This window comes from Sinohyriopsis cumingii, chromosome 17, assembly GCF_028554795.1.
Source record: "Sinohyriopsis cumingii isolate HCF-2022 chromosome 17, ASM2855479v2, whole genome shotgun sequence".
Classification (NCBI taxonomy): domain Eukaryota; kingdom Metazoa; phylum Mollusca; class Bivalvia; order Unionida; family Unionidae; genus Sinohyriopsis; species Sinohyriopsis cumingii.
Window position 1 is genome coordinate 8,574,127 of NC_142977.1, and position 27,601 is coordinate 8,601,727.

General features: G+C 34.6%; 1 protein-coding gene across 1 annotated transcript; it reads left to right on the forward strand.

The window, feature by feature from the left end:
- Window positions 1-613: 613 nt before the first annotated feature.
- LOC149777713 (beta-1,3-galactosyl-O-glycosyl-glycoprotein beta-1,6-N-acetylglucosaminyltransferase 4-like) lies at window positions 614-27,329 on the forward strand. Its single transcript, XM_089938766.1, has 4 exons — window positions 614-1,421; window positions 7,982-8,812; window positions 21,283-21,509; window positions 25,059-27,329. The coding sequence occupies exons 2-4, from the start codon at window positions 8,013-8,015 to the stop codon at window positions 25,361-25,363; spliced, it is 1,332 nt and encodes a 443-aa protein (XP_089794892.1). The 5' UTR covers window positions 614-1,421; window positions 7,982-8,012; the 3' UTR covers window positions 25,364-27,329.
- The last annotated feature ends 272 nt before the right edge of the window (window positions 27,330-27,601 follow it).

Here is a 27,601-nt window from a genome sequence, read left to right on the forward strand (position 1 = left end):
CATTTTTGTATGCTTCTGGACAACACATATATAAGACAAATCGTGTACAACCCATCCTGCTTAATATAGCGACAATACAAAATGTTTAAAACAAATAATATTCACTTTTTGGGAGAGACAGTGCGCGACTGGCCTTAACACTGACGTCAAAACAGAAAATATAGATCTTGACATTATATGGTGAGAAATGGAGGATCTAGAGTTAAAAGAAACTGTGGGCAGTTATTTAATTGAATAATTCGGTACATATATACACTAAATGAAGATTTACTGTTACAAGATCACTGAGTGTAAGACTTGCAGGACATAAATCATTACGATCAGGACACGACCTCTCGCTCAATCTGCTTCTCCTAAATTTCTTAACTTGCCCGCGGTAGAGTACTCACAAACTTGAATTTGACCTAGCCAAATTTTAGGTTGGGCAAGAGGATATGCAAAGCTCTGGACGGTGTTAACTGTTTTAATGAAAATATGTCTGTTTTTGGATATATATTGGTTAGTTTAACATGTGGTGACATGTTGGGTTCGGAAAAAAGATTTGGCAGTAACTTTATGTTTATGATCGTTATTAACTTATTATTTTGATATGGGAAGGGATGTGTGTATTGGTTTGTGAAAATTAAAAGAGTATACAATGATGGCTGGGTAAACAAGGTTATGTACATTTTGTGTATCATGTTTTTGCTGTGACGTGATATGTTGGCTAACACACAAGTGGATGTGTGAACATTACGTATCAATACCATCATTTACTGTTTGAATCTAAAAGCTTGATGTATGTAATTGAACTTTATATCCAACATGTCAATTTGGAATTCTCAACATGCAACAGTCCAATTTCAACCATCACTGTGTGATTCAACAGGTACAGTCTAAAACCTCGACATGGGAAAGAGAACTTACAACAACTACCGTGTAAGTCGATTGATAAAATCTAAGACCTCAAGCGTCAAAAATGGAACTTAAATGACAAACAATTTAATTCAACGTGTGAAATTGGATTTCTCAAGAGATGACTTGAAATTTCAACTGCATTGTTCTCATCGGACCAAATTTTGTCCGCTGCGGCGCCTCGTACAGCTTGTTAAAACACCGTGAAAATTATAATGAGGTCACAATGGCGTGTAAAATTTATTCTCGCTTGCAGCACTGGATTAATCTGGCTTATGCATATTCTCGAGAACATCTCCATACAGGTGGTCACTGGTGATAAAGGAGCGTAACCCAACCGTAACATTTTTTGGACGTTCTTAAAAAGTTGTCTTGACATTGCTATTATTTCTTATGCAATCCTCAAATAATAGATGTACAGTGAATATAAAGAAGTACGTTCTTGACGCGTGGGAAACATACGTGTGTGAATTTTACGTTCAGTGAGAAGAAACACTCGCGTGGTTCCAAACTAAGGCTAGAGAAAGGTACGTCGTTTATTTTAACATAACGCTTACTTCAAATTCCTCAACAAAAACGAAAACAAGATAAATTCCCAAAATAATAGTTCAGCCAATACATCAAAATATAACATATAAACAGACTCATGCATGTATATTTCAGTAGAAATAATCGTACAAAAGGCCAAAAGCACATCACGTAACATTTCCATAAGCTATGTAGACAAAATAGTAACATATATGTAAAGACATCATCGAAAGAACGTATTTGAAATGATAGTAATCATCACCGCCAGTACAGAGACAGAGAAAATGAGAGGGGTAGGGGACGACCAGTATGACATCGATACACTTATAATAGATAATGTTGTAACTATTATTTCTCCATGTAATATATGACGTTATTAATTATGCTCGATACACATTTCTAAATTCATATATTCATGTAACACTTAAAGTTACCCGCATCATAAATTAATTTATGCACAGGCTTAGACATGTCAATGTTTTGCAAGAAATTAAATATTTTATTGCCACAACGCAGGTCATGGAGGTTTCAACCCCTTGAAATACTGACTTAAAGAGTTTAGAACAGTCACCCTGTCGTTTTATAATTAGGACATTCATAAGTGAAGTAGGAAGCACTTTACGAAAGTACTTTCAGGGCATTTTAACAAATAATGACTAAATAATCCAACTTTAGTTTTCTTTACGAAATACCGAATTTATATAATTATGTTTCTCATGGTTCGATTAAATCTTAAGACTTTTCGAAACTTCAATAAAGTAAATTTAGGACCTCAGCTCCAAAACCGCTGCAATGTTCAATCATGGAAGCTAGCATTATATGATTCAGTCCATGGAATAGGATAATTCAAGTAATTAGTTATTGTATATATGACTGGTTCATGGAATAGGATAGTTCAAGGTATTGTATCTATGACTGAGACCATGGAATGGGATAATTCAAGTTACTGTATCAATGACTGAGTCTATAAAATAAGATAATTCAAGTAATTGTATATACGACTGAGTCCATGGAATATGATAATTCAAGTAATTGTATCTATGACCGAGTGAATGGAATATGATATTCAAATTTTTGTATCAATGATTCAGTCCATAGAATAGGATAAATCAAGATATTATATCTACGACTGAGTTCGTGAAATGGGATAAGTCAAGTAATTGTATATATAACTGAGTCCTTCGAATAGGATAATTAAAACAATTGTATATATTACCGAGTCCATGGGATAGGATATTTCAAATTATTGTATCAATGATTCAGTCCATAGAATAGGATAAATCAAGTTATTGTATCTACGATTGAGTTCGTGAAATGGGATAATTAAATTAATCGTATGTGTAACTGAGTCCTTGGAAAGGGATAAGTCAAGTAATTGTATATGTGACTGAGTCTATGGAATGGAATAAGTCAAGTAATTGCATATATGACCGAGTCCATGGAATCGGATAAGTCAAGTAATTATAGGTTACTGCATTTGTATGGGAAAATATGAACGAGTTTTGGGATGGAATACTGCACGACCTTGGGAGTGAAGTATATCCTTCCGACAAAACGAGTTCATATTTTCCCATATAAATGCAGTAACCTTTTAATTATATGCTCATTTTTTTATTCTACCTAAGGTTTAATTATATGAACAAAATACACTACAAGAAACAACGTAAATGAATGAATGCCGTATTCCAAGCTAAATACACAAGCCCAGATTTGTCATTACACAATGACATCATTATTAATGCGCACATAACTCCGCCCAGATAAATTTGAACTTAGTCGCGCGCTCGACATAACTTTCGAAAGAAAATGCCGTGTCTAGTTAAAATTGAAATTTGCAGTCATTTTGTGAATGAATGTGCATTGCAACAACTTTTCCATTTGATCTGGAATGAATATATTTTGGTATTTTGTTTCGATTCGACGAAAGTTTGTGATTTTGGACTGGATTCATCTGTGCAAATTATACATGAAATACATCGGATTGAAGTGGGGCGGGAGAAGCGTGTTTACATCTGCAAATGTGTTTCTGTTTCTGTCTAAAATCATAATGTGGGAAAAATATGAAGTCTTTCAATTGCAATTATCAAAACGACGCTAATGGAATTTAATGTTTATTTCATTTTGAGTGCAGTAAGGAGGATGTAATTGCGCTTGGAATATAGTCGAAATTACAGTACAATTTCGAAATGTGAAATGAAGCTTGAGAACCTATGGCATCTTGAGGAAATTCAGGATGCAAAACTGCAAGTATTTTGTTTTGTTGCCATTCTTATTACCAGCTAAAGGAGGCAGTTTATGCCTTGTAAGTTGCATGTTAGTTGTAGGTACCCATCAATTTTATCAAATCTGGCGTCTTTCGCCAAAATCAGAAACATTGTATCAAAACTATTAACGCGGAATGCAGCTGGCATGAGGCAGTCCACGCAACATCTGATTTAGTTCATTCAGAAACAAATTAAATAACCAAAACCTAAAGCGTCTGCTACACGAGTGTACATGATTTGTTTACAAAGTAGTTCATAATACACTATTGAGCACACGCGTCCTAAACGTGAATGCAATATGAAGGTGTGCAATATCGTAAAATACTGAACGATTCTGACAACATAAAGTTAACGGAGAAACAAATGAGCATATAATAATTCAAGTTATTGTTTCTACGATTGAGTCCATTGGTTGGGATAAGTTATATATGTGACTGAGTCCACGGAATAGGATAATTCAAGGAATTGTAAATATGACTGAGTCCATGGAATAGAATATTTCAAATAATTGTATCTATGATTGAGTCCGTTGAATAGGATAATTCAAGTAATTCTGTCCATCACTGAGTGTACTGAATAGGATAACTCAAGCAATTTTATCTATGACTGAGTCGATGGAAGAAGATATTTCTAGTAATTGTACCCACGACTGCGTTCATGGAATAGGATTGTTCAAGTAATTGTACCCATGACTGCGTTCATGGAATGCAATAATTCAAGTTATTGTATCTATGACTGAGTCAATAAAATAGGATAATTCAAGTACTTGTATATACAACTGAGTCAATCAAATAGGATAATTCAAATAATTGTATATATGACTGATTACATGATATAGGATATTTCAATTATTTGTATCTATGATTGCGTCTATTTAATAGGATAACTCAAGTAATTGTTTCTATAACTGAGTCCATAAAATAGGATAATTTAAGTACTTATATATACAACTGAGTCAATCAAATAGGATAATTCAAATAATTGTATATATGACTGATTACATGATATAGGATATTTCAATTAATTGTATCTATGATTGCGTCTATTTAATAGGATAACTCAAGTAATTGTTTCTATAATTGAGTCCATAAAATAGGATAATTCAAGTACTTATATATACAACTGAGTCAATCAAATAGGATAATTCAAGTAATTGTATATATGACTGATTACATGATATAGGATATTTCAATTAATTGTATCTATGATTGCGTCTATTTAATAGGATAACTCAAGTAATTGTTTCTATAATTGAGTCCATAAAATAGGATAATTCAAGTACTTATATATACAACTGAGTCAATCAAATAGGATAATTCAAATAATTGTATATATGACTGATTACATGATATAGGATATTTCAATTAATTGTATCTATGATTGCGTCTATTTAATAGGATAACTCAAGTAATTGTATCTATGATTGCGTCTATTTAATAGGATAACTCAAGCAATTGTATCTATGATTGCGTCTATTTAATAGGATAACTCAAGTAATTGTTTCTATAATTGAGTGCATAAAATGCGATAATTCAAGTATTCGTATCTATGATTGCGTCCATGCTATAGGATAATTCAAGTGATTATATGTAATATTGAGTCCATGGAATGGGATAATTCAAGTAATTGAATCTTGTATTATATTTATTATAAGAGTATTATTATCGTTCCTGTAAGTATTAAGGTTTTTAATTGTTTGCATTGTTTACATATACACCAGTTTATGGTATGTCTACGTTTGACCAGAAACTTCCAACTTAGTTCGTTCTAAATGATAGTCATTGATGTGCCTCTAGGAAATCCATTACGGACATTCACTACTTTGAATACCTTCTAAACGTTGCTTTTAGCCTTTGTATGTTCGTATTCCAAACTACGACAGCATGTTCAATAACAGGTCGTATAAATCCAATTTAGGCTATAATCAGAATGAAGCGCAATGAAATATAATATTTCACCAAAATATAAAAACCCGCTGTGTTAGAATTGTTAAATTACGTATGTATAATAATTATTACAAGTGTACAAATTTTTGGTTACAAGAGTATAAACTAAGAAGGTACAGATGCATTAAAACATATGCGGATGACTATGTGAAAAAGTATATTTGCTAAAAACGTACACACATATAATGATTGAACTTAAATCCAATATATATTTGGCACATGTATAATGAGTAACAATGTATAATAGCATTTGGTCACAACAATATGGTTCTTAGGAATGAAGGAAGTTTTGTATACAGACGTAGAATCAGCGAAATGAACATTTATTGTGCTTGCATATAAACAAGCTGATGATATAAATTACACGTATATAAATTAGCAAGACTACACGTACATAAATGGTAAAGGAATGATAAGCATAATAATGTTTGATCACATAAATTTTTGCGCGAAAGCAAAATGAAGAAATGTGAAAATATTTGTTGAAAACTTATATCTTCTTACAGGAACAGGTGTTCTAAAATGTAATGTTAGTCCAGGTGTTCACACTTGCATTTACTGACGGAAAAAAAGCGAATGTAAAATACCCAGGGCGGTTGTCAGACTACACCGAACCCACAGATCAGTTGTTAGCAGGGCCGTGAAGAGGATAGGACAACTAGGACAAAATTCCGATGGCCCACCGCCGTCACAATTTATAATTCATATAGGTCCTACTAGAGAATTTTTCTAGGGCATCCACATCCTGTCCGCAGCATTGGAACTTGTCGAACTATGCCAATGATGTTTGCTCACCTTGTAAATGTTCCACTGATTGCTTGATTCCTAGTAAATCGCAACATTTTCCAATTCTTCTAAAAAAATCCACGAACTTTACCGAAGTTTTGGAAGCAAATTGTTTGGTTTAATAGTTGTCGGGAACTACAAAAGAAATTATTTCATACGTTAACGGCATTTTCGTTTAATTCGTTGTCATTTAAATCTAAATTGGCAGCTCCAGACAGTGTCATTTACATACGGGTACTTCTCGTTCTCTCTTAAAGTAATCCGTCAATACTAACTTCCTATTTGTGTCAATTTTACATATATAGAACATTATAGATTTCTATGAACCTATTATTCTGTATATGTTGCGAACAATTTTTAAATTTGTTGGGATTTTCTTTTACATTTATATACACAAGGTTTAACATATGCTTTGTTATCGATTTTTCACATTTGTGAATTAACAACAACTAATGTAGTTAAAATCGTGAGAACCTCTACGCTGAACAATACGGTATTTCACTTTCATTTGACTAGATCATTTACAGATTTGCTTTTTTAAAGATGTATCGGACATCGCGACATTAAAGTTTGTTACACAAATATAATTTTAGATTCTAACCACAAAAATGTAAAATCAGTTTCTTCATTACACTACATCAAATGGTGAGAAAAATGTTTACATAATTTTCGTGGAAGATATTCCGTGCCAAACCTAAATCTGAGACAGTTCCACCCTGATAACACTGGACATTTAAAGTCGCTCTGGATTAGTAACAATCCAATGAATCAGATAACAAACTGGGTTTGAGGCATTTAAAGTCGCCATGAATTAGTACCAGTCCAATATATCAGATAACAAATCGGGTTTGGGACATTTAAAGTCGGCAGGAATTAGTACCAATCCAATGCATCGGATAACAAAACGAATTTGGGACATTTAAAGTCGCTCTGAAGGTGTACTAGTCCAATGTAACAGATAGCAAATCGGGTTTGAGACATTTAAAGTAACTCTGACGGAGTACTAGCTCAATACATCAGTTAGTAAATCGGGTTTGGGACATTTAAAGTCGAGTCCAATACATCAGTTAGCAAATCGGGTTTGGGACATTTAACGTCGCTCTGAAGGAGTACTAGTCCAATGTATCAAATAGCGAATCGGGTTTGGGACATTTAAAGTAACTCTGAAGGAGTACTAGTCCAATGCATCAGATAGCAAAGCACGTAATCCTGCTACGTCTGCAATTCTTACAACATAATTTACTTCTTGTCCATTTTTCATAATCCAGATTTCGCTCTAGGAAAACATAATGGTTTGTTGCATAGGAATTGTACTGAAAACAGACTACGATTTACTTTTAAATTATATATGTTACTTCATATCAACGTTAACAACAAAATCTGGCAAGAACTTTCTATATTTCTATTGTTTTAACGCATCTCTCTCTCTCTCTCTCTCTCTCTCTCATAGCATATGCAGCTGTGAAAAAATATCAGTGAAGTACATGCTTTTCTTTGTGCTATATAACGTACACGCTGCCATTACATCTCCATGGTTTTTTTATTTTCTTTTGTCTTTTCTAGGTTCTTGATTATTAAAAGTATAATAATTTTAATGGGAGCTTACTCCAAGGCATTGCATGTTAGGACCGGAGCATGTGTAGCGGCTTTGACTTTCCTCAGTATCTTGTCATTTTTATATACGTATCCTAATATTCACCTGGAGAAGGCGATACAGTACATGCGTATGGATTACTTCCAAGGCTTTGGGTTGGTTAAAGACCAATCACTTTCCTTTAATAAATATGGCCGTGATATATACTGGGAGAGCAGGAGAGTTGCATTGGTCAATTGCAGAAAACTATTCGATGGAGACCAATCAGAAATCAAAAAGGCTTACAATCTTATGAAAAAAGCAAATGCTTCAAAGGGAACTATGATTCAAGAATATCTAAGTATTTCCGAAAGTTGTGAATCATTCCGGGAAAAACGAGGTTATATTATGAGTCCATTGACTTCATTAGAAGATTCGTTTCCTCTAGCCTACAGTATACTGATGTACAGAGACGTGTATCAAGTAGAGAGACTTTTGCGAACAATATATAGACCACAAAATACATACTGCATTCACGTGGACAGAAAAGCCAAAAAGGACGTAAAATACACCATGAAGAAAATTTCATCATGCTTTGATAACGTATTCATTGCTTCGCAATCCTTTGATGTCCGTTGGGGTAAAATGACGGTGATCGAACCGGAAGTGGTATGCATGAGAGATCTTTTAGAGAAAAACAAAAGGTGGAAATATTTCATTAATCTCACGGGGCAGGAATTTCCTCTCCGGACAAACTTTGAATTGGTAAAAATTCTAATGGCGTATGATGGTGCAAATGACATTCAAGGAAGTAGACACAGGTAATATTCTACCTTTCTCTCAAAAGAATTAAGACAAGCTATTGAACTTGGTTTATCAATGGTAATGTGAATGGAACAAAAAATGACTATACATAATCATGAAGGTTGAAATTAGAAAACTAAGAATGTGTACTTATAGATTGTGATCCCCATCATGACAGACTTTGGGATATCTCTACAGTTTCTCGTATCTATCTACACATATAAGAAGAGCTTATCCATCTCCTATATTACATTTCAAATTTGTTTAAAGAAACATTTTTGGGCACAGGAAAAACCTCACCTAATTTAAAATATTAGAAATGGAAATAAAATTTCTTTAAAATTGTAATTATAAACATATAAGAAATTATTCACTTAGAGTAAAATAATTGATAAATAGTATATTTGTTAATGCAGTCAATTCTGTTTTAATTACTTTTCATCAAAGTTATTTATACGACAACATATCTTGCAATGCTTATTTTGTTCATAATTTTAAGTGTTTAGCATTTTAGAGAAAAACGTGTTTCTAGATAATATATTAACACAAAGGGGACTCTTTACCAAGCGAATTCAACCCTGGCGTGAATCCTGCTAGAAATCACTTGTTTTCTCATGATTTCCAATGATTTCTCTACAACCACTCTAACAAATATCACAACTACACATTTACACCACAAATTCACAATTGCTTGCCAACCTCACAACTGCTTGGTTTCTACTTATTACATTTCCGTAACTTAGTAATAGTATTTTACGCCGCGAAAATATACAACTCAAACACCAAATACAGGGACCTACTTTCCCTACGATGCCTTAGGTCAGTGAAATCATGATTTTAAGCTTCATTTCGCCTTCAGCTCTACACCATATTGACAATCGTAGCAACAATAAACAGTGTCCCCAGATGGCGGAACAGTCCTTTCTCAATTATTCCATTGCATAATTTACCAGTCCCCATCACAAATGCTGCATATGAGGTCACACAATCAATCCACACACTTACATTTTAATAGGGAGTACTTGGTACCATGGACGCTTATGCGGCTCTGGTCTGAATTCATAACAAAATTAAACCGTACTATCATGAAATCTCATCAACACTGCACTCTGACGTTTGCTCCTAGCAACTGGCTAATTATTCGGGCTGATGACTGTTTCCATAGACCGACTTCCCAAAATCAAAACAAGTAATCACAGAAATCCTTAAAATGGAGGGCTATTTACAAATGGCGCATGTCTCAAATTTATTACTATATCATCGCAACTGATAAAAGTTAAATTATTTGTATGTCAATTATCGGATTACCAAATGGACTTGGTGTCTTAAAAAATCAGTAATCGATTACAGATAGTTAGTTACTGATGATTACAGAGTACGATCAGCCCAGGTTTGTACATAGTTTAGAAGAATTGTGATAATACCTGAAAGACACTTCGACCTCTATCACGGCCAAACTAACTGTGTATGTAGTCTTACAATGAAAGACATTCACCCTGATTTTTATCATGTTCGGTTCGATGTCTTACTTTCAGATTAAACGGAGTTCTGCAGCGTTTGTCACCTAATTAGATGACAGTAATAAATTTATATATATTTTTTAATTTTATTTTATTTTTAATACGGCCTTTTAAACTCTAACTCAGTCCTTTTATGAACATGTTGGTGGTGTCATACATATACAGTGCTGAAAAGGTTTTATGTGATCCTAAACTGTTATGAGATTTGCTTAATTACATCCTGTGTATGAAAGTTCCATTGACCAATACGTTGGCTGAATTTTCAACCTTTGCCAGTTTGAAATATTGTCTGCAATAACGACAGAACAATTTTCTGTCAGGCTTGATGAATTCAAGCCTTGAAACATTATCGACCCAAAGTGGCTGAAAACTTCTTTGTCTCCCGATTGTGTCACATATCCATTTGTTTTGCAACCAGAGTCCGGTTTATTTCTCTGTGGCGGAATAATTGCCTCACTCATTGGCAACGTTGTTTCATCACTCCATTTCTCACGTAAATTTTCCTTCTCCGAATTTTTCTTTTCCTCGCAAAAATAATTTAGCAGCCTCATTTTATCCGAATAGAGAAGATCACTTCTTTTGACTTCTACTAAAGTAAATCATAACATAACAAATTTATCGTTTAAATGCAAACACAACTTTAAGCGTCATTTTTGGCTTCAAACGCAATAGTACATGTTGAACTCGATCATTTGTAAACAATTATATACGCAGTAATGTTATCTAATCAGTTGATAATAGAAAACGGACACTTATTTTGATAAATCACCTTTCATAGAGATCGGTTGATAAGTCCCGAGTATTGTTTGAATAAAGACAATAAAATAAGGTCGTTTACAGCCCTTCTAATTAATCATACCGGATTTGTTTGTTTGAAGTATTTTAATTGGCTGATAATTAGTTAGCTTATCAAAAATATGCAGTCAAGCAATATAAATAAATCGCGTATGCGCGACAGCTATCAAAGACAACTTCCGTAGTATAACAAGACGTGGATGAATAAATGGATGTAGATTCAAGCATTCATTATGCCCAGAGGGCATGAATGGCCAGATGGAGGGAGATAAAGTCAAAATTAGCGCATGCCTGATTTGCTTTAGAAGAGAAAAAAATAAAACACTTGTCCCGGACTAGCGCTTTGGAAAATTGTAATTGTCCACCTACAAAAATGTAAAGCCTCATGCCCCAGGCGTCTGGTTATGGGATTTGATCAACCCTGAAATGTAGAGTCAATGGAGAAGCGCTTAAATTGTTCCTAGGGTTTTAGAAATAGGTCACATTGCCCCATTTTACAGCGATTTTTTAAGTTTTCAAGGTTACCGCAAATATCGTTAATGTCTCAAGGGATACAGTGTGTGTGTGTGTGTGTGTGTGTGTGTGTGTGTGTACGTGGATATACATGTATGTAGGCGTGAAAAATAATTTTACATATGCCTAATACCGCGCACTCAGGGACTAAAACGTGGTAATATATGGTAGTTCCGTCCAAAAGGTGCAACGATAGTTTATTTTACCTTAGCTAAGCGAGTGAGCGGAAACACATGCAAACGTAGTACCATGATAGAAATAGAAATACAATGATAGAAATAGAAATAGAAACAGGAAACAGATCTCACTCAACCGTCCTGAATAAGATTAGGAGTTTTTCTTTCTTTACAACAAATGCTACAACTAGGGTAAACTATGTCAGCAATGCTATTAACGAGAAAACTATTAGAATAACCAGCAAGAATTTTAAAATAAGGATCAGAAGTTAAGGACTAATACACATGTGACAAAAATCAATGATGTACTATGTTTAACAATATACCCTCGGCGTATGATAAATATATATATATATATATATATATATATATATATATATATATATATATATATATATATATATATATATATTTGTAGAAACGAACCATTTAAAAACATTCTAAAATCACAATTATGAAAGCTAGTTTCTTAAACGGTCTTTCTTTAAAATCTTAGGCGAAGGTTTATTGATTGTTGGTTTTTAACGGCACGTCAACACGTAACTGGCTATATTATGCACAGGAAAAGAAATTCAGGTACAATTACAACACACACGAAAGCAGAAGACCCAACGGGACCTGGGTGGGTATCAAACGCGAGAACCTTCGAGACTGACACTCTACCATCTTAACGGCCAGGGATTCAATTAAAAACTATATTAATCTGATAATCCAATTACAAATGGCCAGGGGTTCAATTAAAAACTATATTAATCTGATAATCCAAATTACAAACGGCCAGGGGTTAAATTAAAACTATATTAATCTGATAATCCAATTACAAACGGCCAGGGGTTCAATTAAAACTATATTAATTGATAATCCAAATTACAAACGGCCAGGGGTTCAATTAAAACTAGATTAATTGATAATGCAAACTACAAACGGACAGGGGTTCAATTAAAAACTATATTAATCTGATAATCCAAATTACAAACAGCCAGGGGTTCAGTTAAAACTATATTAATCTGATAATCCAAATTACAAACGGCCAGGGGTTCAGTTAAAAACTATATTAATTTGATAATCCAAATTACAAACGGCCAGGGGTTCAGTTGAAACTATATTAATCTGATAATCCAAATTACAAACGGCCAGGGGTTCAGTTAAAACTATATTAATTGATAATCCAAATTACAAACGGCCAGGGGTTCAATTAAAAACTATATTAATCTGATAATCCAAATTACAAACGGCCATCGGTTCAATTAAAACTATATTAATTGATAATCCAAATTACAAACGGACAGGGGTTGAATTAAAACTATATTAATCTGATAATCCAAATTACAAACGGAATGGGGTTCAGTTAAAACTATTTTAATCTGATAATCCAAATTACAAACGGCCAGGGGTTAAATTAAAACTATATTAATCTGATAATCCAAATTGCAACGGCCAAGGGTTCAATCAAAACTATATTAATCTGATAATCCAAATTGCAAACGGAATGGGGTTCAGTTAAAACTATTTTAATCTGATAATCCAAATTACAAACGGCCAGGGGTTCAATTAAAACTATATTAATCTGATAATCCAAATTGCAAACGGCCAGGGATTCAGTTAAAACTATATTAATCTGATAATCCAAATTACAATTATTTAAACAATGAGAATATATAACAAACGTTTAAATCAATCGTCGCAAGCATTTCTTGTTTATATTCATCATTTCTTTCTTTAAAGTCAAAAATCAAAATATCGAAAGAGAAAAAATGATTATATTAACTTAATTACATTCGAGAGAACTAAAGACATAACTAGTGAATGTTTGACCCCGTAGTAAGGAGCAATCCAAACGGTCAGTTAAACAGTTTTAGAAAGGTTATATTTTTACTGAGTGGTACTATGGTGTGTGTGTATGTGTGTGGGGTAAATAACAATTATAAGGTATTTCAGACAGTTCTCTTCTACATTAAAAATAGCACTCAATAATAACCATCAACACAATCTGGTCGCTGTTGCTAATTGGCATCCATCTATGCCAGTGTTTTGATAGTTGGCATCATTGTACAATAGGGCGACTGAAGATCACATATCTAGAAATATTGTAAAAAGACCCTACATGTTTAAGTTTTTGGTCGAGGAAGAAAACGAGGATAAAATTAAACAGTTCCTTGAGACAACTCGTTGGTCATTCATTGTTGTATAAAATATTTTCAAAGACTAAAGAGAAACCAAAAAGCATCAAAATTATTTTGAACATGTCTGAGTATTCTAGGCACAACTCCCTAAAAACCTATATTTAACCGATTCAGATTCGTTCAACATCAGCACTGTCTACTAAATAATATACATTGTACAGTAGTTCTAATTTATTTATTATGTTTGGGGGGGGGGAGTTAATCGAAAATCAGTATATGAGCAATGTGTATCTATCTAAGCACGCGCAGAGACTGCCTTTCTCAAAATTGAAAAATCTATGAAAAGGTCTCTGCTCACATGTTAAGTATGTTATGTTTGAAGGAGATTCGAGCTCTTGAAACTTAAAAGAGATGGCGCAGGTCACTCAGTGAATAAAACAGCAGCGTTGAAATCAAACACTCGAAGATGGGAAAGTATACTGATGCAATATCATTGTTACTTTGAAAGGATTGAACAAATACCACACATTGTTGACGATACAACTTCCATTTATAGATGATGGATTTACTTCCTGATCAAGCCAGTCTCTGAAGCGTGTTATTGTCTCTCTCGACAGCTTAATACCCTCTAAGTCGTTGAAAAAGAGCAAACGTTAACGCAAAATGCTGAACGCACAGTCGCTTATATAAAGGTCAGCTATTTTTAGGAACAAATTAAAAGGGAAAATAATAAAATACGTTTAATTGAAAGAATGGCTAATCGAACAATTCGCCAATGTTACACGAGCTGTTGATCAGTGGCACGAAGACTCTATTCACATGCAAGAGTAATAAAGCAAATCAACGGATGCTAAATACGTCTTGACAGTAAAATACCGTATGAGTGTTTTAAAATACGTATTGGCTCAAAATGAAACAAAAGAGGGAGATGGCATATTGCAAACCCCCAAGAATACATTTTGATGAGAGAAAGGAGTTTTGCAATGTAATAGTCAAGGATTTGTTCAAACTAGAGAGAATATATATGTTTTTCGAACAAAGCTTATCACTGTCCGACAAATAAAATTACGTATATACGGTTGAAATGAGTTTGAGAAACAAATGAATGAAACAAAAACAGTATGTTCTAGTTAAATGCAAAGGCTATGAGGAATTGTTTCACAGTTAGGAACCAGAAATATGAAACCAGGTAACAGTTTACGTTTTATCAAAGCTATTTAAAGATTTCTCATTTATTAGCCGACCAAATCTGGTATGTGCCATGTCGAATAAACTTCAACCATTTGACCTCTGTTCGAGACCTTCGTATACCTTGTTCTGTGGTGAACATCCCTGACACCAACCCACACTCCAGGCCGTGTGTGGCGTTTAATAAGTCTGACAGTTATGTCAAACTGAAATTGTATTGCTGTAAATTCTCTACTCGTTTTCATTTCTATTGAAGAAAATCTGTAAGATTTTACTGATGATTCTGTTTACGCTTGCTTATTCATACGTATGAATTCTTTCCTTGATGTGATACGTATTAAATGAGCTTTACTTTCCAACAAGTATTGCAACATATTTATTAGATATGGAATTTTTCATAACTGGTTAATATACTAAGTACAATTTCAATATATACTGCATCCTCTTCAACTTAAAACCCATGTATCTGAGCCTTTATCATGCTTTAACCAACTGCCCACCATTAGTATCTAACTCTTCTTCCCATCTGGGTTTTGCATAGGAAAGAAGCCACCCACTAAACATTTATTGCCCCGTGTCTTTTTACTACAACCCGCATTTGAAACGTGTTCTCCATGTTGTATTTTTTTTTCTTCATACACGAAGTTTTATGCAATGTTTTATCATAAGACAGAAAGATGATTTTTATGTCATTTTTACTTGTGGTTTATTAAGTTTGACATTTTTAAATTTTGAATGCACAATAAATTGTGTCATGCTTTATCATATGTCAGACTCTTTTTAAGGCACGTCTCATTTATAATGACCGTTACGGTGGCCTAAGTAGTTAGAGCGCCCGCCTCGGATGCGGCAGGTGGCGGGTTCGAACTTCATCTGAGTCATACATAAGACTTTAAAAATGGGGCTAGCAGCAGCCTCGCTTGGCGCTCAGCATTAGGAGGTTAGTGTTAGGACTGATCGACCTGGTGTCAGGATAATGTGACTGGGTGGGACATGATGCTACATGTCTGCGTCATGATGCCCTAATGCTATACATCGCTATAAACTACCACACTGTAGACATCGTAGCGATATGATTGTAAAAGTGTTAAAAACTACGTTAAAATATCCAACTTTTGCTGCACGTATTCAATTCAGTCAGCTACAATTGCTGTATTTTTTATTCTTTGTAAATATTGGGGGTTGGGGTGTTTGAGCACTTCGTTGAATGAATTTATCAGTTATCAATGAATCCTGTGTCCGTCTGTTTTCCACTCAGTATATCGCTGTATCTCAATTAATTTATGAGCTATTAACGTCTGTCATGTTACTAATACTCACACATCCATTTTTATATGTATCCTAATTGTCCTTTAATCTATGACTTTCCGTTTTTTTATTTTTATTTTACTAAGACGCTATGGGAAAGTATTTGACACGGTGTTATCATTAATACGTTGCAAGTCAATTCGCTAAGCAACAACACCTTGTACATCGAGCGAAAGGGAGGCGTTTACAGTAGGTAAATGCAGACATTTGAATTAATGTGTCATCCATTTGCTTGAGTCAACCAAATGACACATTTACTATACCTATCAGTATTCGGCTCACTCGTGTATTTTGATTGATTGACAACGGTACTGTATTTCTCTCTTATTTGTAGCCATCATTCATCAATCTTAACTAAATTATATATTTCTTTCATTTTCAATTTTTTTCGTACATTTTTCCTTTATATTTAACAAAATGGTGGGAACATATATATGTAATGGTCTATCACATACATACATACATACATACATACATACATACATACATACATACATATATACATACATACATACATAATTATTAAACTATACATAAATCGCGTTTTTATTTCATAGAAGAAGAATATTTAACTCGATGGCATCGAATATTCCTTCATTCCGTTTTGAATGGTAATTTTGATGTACGACAATTCTAGCATCGTATCAAGTTCTTGAGGGTACTGGTCGTGCTTTAAATATTAATGTAGTGTTTTAGTAGTAAAGTAAAGGACGATTCTGGAGCACATCTCTGAAAATCTAGTGCCCCAGTAAAATCTAGGTCATTGGAATTTCTTCCTAGAATAACCCTTTGTACCTGAGGTTTACCACATTCTTTATTATAATTTTAGTAACAGATTTTTGCCTTGTTGACATCCCAGAATGTTCTAGAATGGAAAATTGTATTAAGCGACCGAGTATTTCCAGAAAATGGTAATTGCAACCTAAGTCAAGTAGAGGGTTTTATAATGATGTTTAGTTGAGAAATTTCTGAGGCAGAATCAGTCATATTGTTGTGTTCAGTATTTCATTTGGGTGGAATTATTGATCCAAATTTGTATTCACTGGAAATATAAAGTTCTCTTCAATAATCATGTTGGACAGAGACATTAACTTGGAATTATAGTGAATTCAGACAAGGATATCCTGGATTATATTATTGTAATTCATCAAAAGAGTCTTAGCACATCACCACAATCCAGGCGACTGACACATAAGCATATTAGCATAGTCGAGTCTTCTGGCACATCACCACCTTCAATATTAGGAATTACTTGGAATAACACTGGAATTTTATTCAAACTTTATTTATTAGGACTGGTGATAGAACGTTTTGGACTATGTCGGATTAAATTCGAAAAATATCGTACGTTCTTTTTAAATTATCACTTTTTACTGTAGGGAAATTATTTATGGAATCTAACAAAACTTGTCGGGTTTCGCTCTTTTCTGTTACTTTGTTTAAAACCAAAGAATAGTAATATCCTACTTGTGATTCCCGAATGCCAAACAAATTCTAATGAGTAAAACTGTTTGACTTTAGACTAGTTAAACCGAAATTTTGTAGAACCAAGAAAACATATCATGCTGTCTAACATGAGCATACGCGATATATGCAGATAAATGACCGCAAGCCTATTGTAATGCAGATAGTCCTCTTTACGTGGTATGGATGTTGTACCCCATCCACACGAAGATCAAGCAGATAGTCCTCTTTACGTTGTGGTATGGATATTTTACCCCTTCCACACGAAGATCAAGCAGGTAGTCCTCTTTACGTTGTGGTATAAATCTTGTACCCCATCCACACGAAGATCAAGCAGATAGTCTTCTTTACGTCGTGGTATGGATTTTGTACCCCATTTACACGAAGATCAAGCAGATAGACCCCTTTACGTTGTAGTATGGATCTTCTATCCATCCACACGAAGATCAAACAGATAGTCCTCTTTACGTTGTGGTATGGATGTTGTATCCCATCTTCACGAAGATCAAGTATATAGTCCTCTTTACGTTGTGGTATGGATCTTTTACCCCATCCACACGAAGATCAAGAAGATAGTCCCCTTTACGTTGTGGATAAATCTTGTACCCCATCTACACGAAGATCAAGCAGATAGTCCTCTTTACGTTGTGGTATAAATCTTGTACCCCATCCACACGAAGATCAAGCAGATAGTCCTCTTTACGTTGTGGTATGGATCTTGTACCCCATCCACACGAAGATCAAGCAGATAGTCCCCTTTACGTTGTGGATAAATCTTGTACCCCATCCACACGAAGATCAAGCAGAGAGTCCTCTTTACGTTGTGGTATAAATCGTGTACCCCATCCACACCAAGATCAAGCAGATAGTCCCCTTTACGTTGTGGTATGTATTTTTTACCCCATCCACACGAAGATCAAGCATATAGTCTCCTTTACGTTGTGGTATGGATCTTGTAGCCCATCCACACGAAGATCAAGCAGATAGTCCTCTTTACGCTGTGGTATGGATCTTGTACCCATCCACACGAAGATCAAGCATATAGTCCCCTTTACGTTGTGGTATGGATCTTTTACCCCATCCACACGAAGATCAAGCATATAGGCCTCTTTACGTTGTGGTGTGGATGTTGTACCCATCCACACGAAGATCAAGCAGATAGTCCTCTTTACGTTGTGGTATGGATCTTGTACCCATCCTCACGAAGATCAAGCAGATAGTCCTCTTTACGTTGTGGTATGGATCTTTAACCCCATCCACACGAAGATCAAGAAGATAGTCCTCTTTACGTTGTGGTATGGATCTTGTACCCTATCCACACGAAGATCAAGCAGATAGTCCTCTTTACGTTGTGGTATAAATCTTGTACCCCATCCACACGAAGATCAAGCAGATAGTCCTCTTTACGTTGTGGTATAAATCTTGTACCCCATCCACACGAAGATCAAGCAGATAGTCCCCTTTACGTTGTGGTATGTATCTTGTACCCCATCCACACTAAGATCAAGCAGATAGTCCCCTTTATGTTGTGGTATGGATCTTGTATCCCATCCACACGAAGATCAAGCATATAGTCTTCTTTACGTTGTGGTATGGATCTTGTACCCCATCCACACGAAGATCAAGCAGATAGTCCTCATTACGTTGTGGTGTGGATCTTGTACCCCATCCACACGAAGATCAAGCAGATAGTCCCCTTTACGTTGTGGTATGTATCTTGTACCCCATCCACACGAAGATCAAGCAGATAGTCCCCTTTATGTTGTGGTATGGATCTTGTATCCCATCCACACGAAGATCAAGCAGATGTGGTGTGGATCTTGTACCCCATCCACACGAAGATCAAGCAGATAGTCCTCTTTACGTTGTGGTGTGGATCTTGTACCCATCCACACGAAGATCAAGCATATAGTCCCCTTTACGTTGTGGTATGGATCTTTTACCGCAAACACACGAAGATCAAGCATATAGGCCTCTTTACGTTGTGGTGTGGATGTTGTACCCATCCACACGAAGATCAAGCAGATAGTCCTCTTTACGTTGTGGTATGGATCTAGTACCCATCCTCACGAAGATCAAGCAGATAGTCCTCTTTACGTTGTGGTATGGATCTTTAACCCCATCCACACGAAGATCAAGAAGATAGTCCTCTTTACGTTGTGGTATGGATCTTGTACCCCATCCACACGAAGATCAAGCAGATAGTCCTCTTTACGTTGTGGTATAAATCTTGTACCCCATCCACACGAAGATCAAGCAGATAGTCCCCTTTATGTTGTGGTGTGGATGTTGTACCCATCCACTCGAAGATCAAGCATATAGTCTCCTTTACGTTGTGGTATGGATCTTGTACCCCATCCACACGAAGATCAAGCATATAGTCCCCTTTACGTTGTGGTATGGATCTTTTACCGCATCCACACGAAGATCAAGCATATAGGCCTCTTTACGTTGTGGTGTGGATGTTGTACCCATCCACTCGAAGATCAAGCAGATAGTCCTCTTTACGTTGCGGTATAAATCTTGTACCCCATCCACACGAAGATCAAGGCTTAAATGTCAGCCTATGGAGTAAATAAAATCTTTTTTCTTATGAAGAGAATGTCGATTAATGCTGGTCTCTCTGACGACTTCAAATTATTAAACAACGTCATTCTTCAAAGTTAAATAATACAAATATCCTGTCACCAAAGCATTGACTCTGAGAATCACTTCAATGCTACGTGAATTTGGTTTCCGCCTCCAGTAATCATCCTTTTGCTCAAATATCCAACGAATGAAATGGAATTCTTCAGCAGAGTTATCAACTTCGGTCGACCTAACCGAGTGAACAGTGTAACATGAATTTCTATCCGAGATTTAGTGATGAAGAGGTATGTGTCCAAATGAAATAGTATATTCTTTGAAAGGACAGTTGCTCTTTGCATCGTAATTTGTCAAAGGCTCTAAGTGATGAAGTTTGTAATATTGTTTCATCTTGTATTCGAGACTATTTTGTCACGCGCAAGAACTGAATAATGCAGCGTCCGAACCGTATGAAATGAAATGCATCAATTCATTTATTTTCTGTCTAGACTCTTTATGTTCTCGAACTTAATACTATGCAATAAACAGACACTCAAATAGGCAATGACATAATACTGAATTTATAAAACTCGTTGAATAATTTCTAGCTCTATGTCACAAAAGCTCGCAAATGCTGAAAATTATTCAAATTGTTTCACCAACTCAGTATTATATCATGATGCACTGTGAGATCCTCTGTTACTACTTGACGTACCTCGCGGCTTGCAAAATGCATCAAAACGAGCGAGAGATCCCAAATGCCATACTCTTACGACCTATTGACCCAAGGAGTTACTTCACTGCATAAATTGTACTAATTTTGTTTCATTTGCAGCCACTGGCGAAAGAGATGGAGAAAGGCTGGAATCCCACCACATCATATTCTACCTTCCAAAGGTAACGTGCACATCGTCGCCAATAGAGACTTTGTTGATTTCCTTGTCAACAACAAGACAGCGAAAGACTTTTACGAGTGGACCAACCATACAGAAGTTCCAGACGAAACGTTTTTCTCATCAATGAATCACAATCCCCATCTCAGAATTAGGGGACAGTATCTTGGTAAGTATAAAGTAACTGTAAATCTGATGGCACATACGGGTCCTACATACAATTCAATATTGCTGGAACCAAGACATAGACTGACCTAGATATAGGACAGTAAACTCATCATATTTGATAACATTCCACTCGCCAGTAAGTTTAGGTTGCACTGGTAAAAACTGCTCAGATCGACTAAGTATATACAGGGTGTTCCTAACTGAGTGACAGTTTCTTATAACATTTTCTTTGCAACATGGGCCCTGTCAAAACATTATTGGGCCTAATATGTTATTAAGAAGGGATTTAGCATGTTCACTTACTATATGTGTCATTGACAGAAAGGTAGAGAGAGAACTATATATTTCGCGGATGTATTCTCTACCATGGGACTTAGATTCCGAAAATGGTTTTAACGACTTATTTGGATTCATACATATTATAATTCATGTTAATGTTTTCTCAGTTTGATAAAAAATGATGAAATTATTATTCAGCTTTTACACAAAAATTTAACCATCATAAGTTGATTGTATTAAATGTATACAACATATCTACAAGAAGTCACGTTTTTTCTTCACCTCTAGTGGGGTTTTGTGTTTAACGCTATTTTCAGCACATCACAGGCTATACAAGACGGTCTGTATATCATGTGGTGGAAGTAACCGGGAAAATACCGAGAAAAGGAAACCTACTGACCTACGGAAAGCTAATAGCAAGTTTTTCCACATCCCCACGTTGACTGAGCCAGGGACATTTTAGACCGAATATTATGTGGTGGGACCCTTTCTCCATCTCTTTCGCCAATGGCTGTAAATGAAACGTTTACCTCTACTCGTCTGAATCTTACTAAACGATGTACATAGTATCCAAGTAAAAACGGGTCACGCATACTTCGATACATGGTATCCAAGTAAAAACGGGTCACGCATACTTCGATACATGGTATCCCAGAAAAAACGGGTCACGTATAGTTCGATGAAAAACATTTGCTTACAACAGTATTAAGGTGATAGATAAGAAAAAGAGACTAAAGCTCTCGGAAACAAAAGTGAACTTGATCACAAAATTTGTTTTTCTCAAGATTGAAATGAAGTCTCGTGCTCGAGGTTCTAAATGTTAGTTTAGCTTTTGATATAATATTTATTAAAGGGTTAGCTTATAACTTTAAACACAAAGAATGGCATTGCCTGTAAAGTTTTACCTTGGCTCGAAATTCCCTTCACAAACCGCTATCAGAGAGTTTTCATCGAAATTCATTATCAGCAAAATGTCACATAACTGCTGTGGTCCCGCAAGGTTCCATGCTAGGTCCTTTACTATTTATTATCTATATCAACGATACAGCAGATATACGAGGCTATTTGCTGATGTTTCGTCTCTTCCAACTTCTTTTGCAGACCCTTTTCAATACAAAGGAATAGAAACAATGTTTTTGAAAAAGTTAATGCCCGGGATTTCATTTTTAGTACTTCCAAAACATACATATTATTAATTACAAACTGATTTTACCTTTCCGGCGTTCTTTTTCGATAATACGAATTGGCTTAGGATTAAGACTGTCCTACGATACTGAATGGAGTGCTCATTAAGTACGATTAAGATGCTGAATGAGGTGTTCATTTGAGTACGATTACGATGCTGAATGAGGTGCTCATTTGAGTACGATTACGATGCTGAATGGGGTGCTAATAAGAGTACGATTACGATGCTGAATGAGTTGCTCATTTGAGTACGATTACGATGCTGAATGAGATGCTCATTTGAGTACGATTACGATGCTGAATGGGGTGCTAATTTGAGTACGATTACTTTTGAATGCATTTGAACTAGTTTTTTGAAACTAGCATAAGTGTGTCAGTATCTTCAGGTAGAAATATTTAGAATTAATCTGCAACCAGTATATTCGCTTTCAAAACCTTTAGGACCCTTTTTATTATTAACAAACAATTAAAAACGACAAGGAAACAAGACAAAATAGTCACCAAATATTTAAATGGTTGAATGAATATTTAAAAGTCAAGATGGTGTTTTTATTACATCAGTTTTACTTAACTCAGCGTACTGCTTGGTAAAAATTTGGAGTTAAAAAAGCAGAAATGTGTGAAACGCTCTCAGCGTGTTTCTTTCAAATGACTGCACAGTTACCGAAATATAATCTTCTCTTTAACAAGTGATTCTAGAGTATACGTGCAATATAATGAATGTCCATGATATTTAGATTGAAAATAAATGAAAATATTAATCTTAATTCGGAATTTATGAAATACAAATGTTAAATATTTATTTTAGTCTTTTCAAAGCATGAACGATAAGTTATGAAAGCTGATAAGAAACTGAAATCTATAAAATAAAATATAATTAGCAAAAGTGGGCAAAAAAGTAGAATCCGACAATTGGACGAACACTATCAATCTATAAAATACATTTTCACAAGGAATATCAATCTATAAAATAGAATATGACAAGGAATATCAATCTATAAAATAGAATATGACAAGGAATAGCAATCTATAAAATATAATATGACAAGAAATAGCAATCTATAAAATAGAATATGACAAGGAATAGTAATCAATAAAATAGAATATGACAAGGAATAGCAATCTATAAAATAGAATATGACAAAGAATATCAATCTATAAAACAGAATATGACAAGGAATATCAATCTATAAAATATAATATGACAAGGAATAGCAATCTATAAAATAGAATATGACAAGGAATAGTAATCAATAAAATAGAATATGACAAGGAATAGCAATCTATAAAATAGAATATGACAAAGAATAGCAATCTATAAAATAGAATATGACAAGGAATAGTAATCAATAAAATAGAATATGACAAAGAATAGCAATCTATAAAATAGAATTTGAGAAACAATAGCAGTTTATAAAATATAAATAGACAAGTAATCACAATCTAATGGTAGAACTCTGATAATCTGATTAAACCCACCAGTATATTTTACGCTATAGATGCCAAATTTAACGCGATTCAGCAAAGGGTATTTACAAAGAGATGGCGCTGTATTTGTCTGACTATATCATGAGTACTAGCAATGCTTAGTACAATTCAACGCTAGCACAGCAAATTAACTGAACCAATGGAGGTAGTTTTACACCCCATTCAAACATGGAAGATTTTGTCCACTTGCAGCAGTAGTTGCTGTGGATCAAGTTTGGTATTGCATTGAGGCTTCAAATGATCAGGGATGAAAACGTGAAGTAAGAGAAAATTGTGCAATCGGGAAATTATATTTTCGTAATGTACGGTCATTAAATGATTAGAGTAAAAATTGCTGTAGCATTTGCTTCTTTAAGAACCATTCGGTTGACAACGACTACTGTCTTGATATCTTCGGAAATAGGGGTAACATGGACTGTCAAAAACCGGACTTACGCAGGCGGTGTTTGATCCGCTCGTCTTGAGACCCCTGGCGTTTAAGAATATTTTATACCGCATTAAGTCCCAAAATCTGGAAGTTTTCTGCTGTCATTACATAAGCTGTCGGCTGTCATTCACATATATTCTAATTGTATTGCAATTGTTTTTGCCCTTCTAGGTCCTGATCTCCCTGATGCTGAGGACTATTTCGCCAGATTCAAAATCAAAATGAGACTCCTGTTTGCCGAGTGTCATGGAAAAGTAGTGCGAGATATTTGCATCCCAGGTGTGGGCGACCTTCCTTTGATAAAGATGAGCAAGAAACTGTTCATCAACAAAATACATTGGAATTACCAAGGTTTCGTTTTGGATTGTTTAGAAGAACTTATATACAATACAACAAGAGATGAATATTTGGGTCTTTTGGACTTTGATACCTCCGTATACAAGCAGGCTGTATTTGTCCAGAAAAAGGTTCCATGACATGCATGCATTCATGTGATCCCCTACAATTTAGCGTGTGGCAGTATTGGACGGAACTAAATTAACGTGTTTGAATTGGAGGTTTGGGAATGTAGCTCTCTGTGTAGAAAATGTGTAAATTCTTTTAGAAAATACAATTTATATCGTGACGGAAATACGTTTATTGGGAACAAACACCAGTACAATGCTACACTATTTGTCTTGGGGGGAGGAGAGTGGTAAATTTCTTATTTCCCTGTATTGTTTTGTTTTATTTTGTAATGACTGAACGCCATTTAACCTTTCTTAAATTCACCGCCGATGTGCTACTAAATGAGGGATCTGCATTAAGGCAGGCATAGCGATACTCTGATTATCGTGGTGGTGGCGGTGAGGGAGGATAGCTAGAACTTACCTGAAATCTCAAACCATACAAAAACAAAGCTTTACACATTTCATATACCCAGACAGCAGAGTCCATAATGGTGTATGTTAAATTTTTACATGGACTAGCACATTCCATACATCTTGTCCATAACGTGAGAAGTAGCGTCAGAAAAATAAGAAAAAAAAAACAACAACCAACCCTTGATATTGTGTAATGTAGATTTAACGCAATGAATTCTTTTCGTTTACGTTTTTTGTTGATTAAAACGTTTTCCGAGAATTAGACTGTATTTATACAAATATAAATATTTACGGGGTGGGGGTCTTATGATTCAGCGAGAGTCATTTCGATCTGAATGTCACAAAAACGGCTTCTTACACAAAACGGCTTTTTACACAAAAACGGCTTTTTACACAAAACGGCTTTGTACATATCTGTCCATGTAAAGCTTAACATTTATCTTTTAAACATGTGCACATTATGAAATGTAATCAGATCTTGTACACATTGTTTCCTGGCTAGATTTATGTATTATTAAAGCACGTTGTCTTTGTTGTTTTATATTCTCTCCCTACCAAATGGACAGGATGTACTCGGTAAAATGATTTTTTTTTTGCGTGGTTTAGACTTCTAGCAATGAAAAGTGACACAAATCATGTTAAATATACAGCTTGTCATATTTTATGTCAACGTTAAAATTAGAAGGCGGGAAGGGTGTCGTTATTCCACATGTGACAAACTAAAATTTAATTATATTCTAAAACCTTGTAAATGCCTATACAAGACAAACAAGATGACTTCTACAGAGTTGAAGATGGTTTGAAGCAAATAAATATGAGCGGTAAAAGGTACGTACTTGCGAAATGGAAAGGTTATGATGATTAGCTGAATAATTGGGAACCAGCCGAAAACATTCCATTAATATAAACAATGTTTTAAACATAAGATTCTAAATTAGAGACGATAAAATCACAATACAGAGATAGAATCGATTAGAGACGATATAATCACAATACAGAGATAGCAGTAGCAAGCACGGTGGACATTCAGTTTTCAACGATAATGAAATATTGTTATGTGAAAAAACTGACCCTTCCCTCCAAATACTTCTCAAAAAGACAACAAATGAGTTAAAACATGCATATCGTACGAATTTGCATTGATCAGGTAACCAGACCGAAAAATAAAACCGTTTTCCATAGCATAAGCCAAACAACACAATGGTACACATGCGAGAAGAAACCTCTAAGGATAATATAATGTACACAGTATCATATGATGGTAATAAAGGACACCCCAGGACAAATGAAAATAGATAACACACATAAATATTAAACTGATTCCATCTACATCTTTAGATTGGTAAAAAACAAAAACAATTAATATTGTTAAAGACTGCACGCTGATCCTCTAGAGCTTGAACAATATAAAAATAATAAAACAATGCAAACTTTGAAGATATCGTAAGGACATTTGAACTTCTTTTAAAACAATATATTGAATAAGTGCCGTTTTCTGCCCCATCTCGAAGTTTCTTCACATAATAAATGTTGCATGAATAATGTAATTTAAATTTATTCCTGCTACAAATTTTTTATTCGTGTGACGTTTAAAATGATAATAATAATAATAATAATAATAATAATAATAATAATAATAAAATTAATAATAATAATAATAATAATAATAAAATAATAAAATTAATAATGATAATAATAATAATAATAATAATAATAATAATAATAAATGCAATAGTGAGAATATCCTTTATATACAAGGTGAAATAATTCGATAAGAGCTAGTCCGCAATTAAAACAATTATACGTGCAATTAGTACGAAAACTTTATAAAAGAATAACATTTACTACATT

Excerpts from the sequence above, each read along its gene's own strand:
- LOC149777713 (XM_089938766.1), top strand. The coding sequence starts at position 8,013 with ATGGGAGCTTACTCCAAGGCATTGCATGTTAGGACCGGAGCATGTGTA. Across the intron at positions 8,813-21,282 it reads ATTCAAGGAAGTAGACACAG|CCACTGGCGAAAGAGATGGA; the intron begins GTAATATTCTAC and ends TTTCATTTGCAG. Across the intron at positions 21,510-25,058 it reads AATTAGGGGACAGTATCTTG|GTCCTGATCTCCCTGATGCT; the intron begins GTAAGTATAAAG and ends TTGCCCTTCTAG.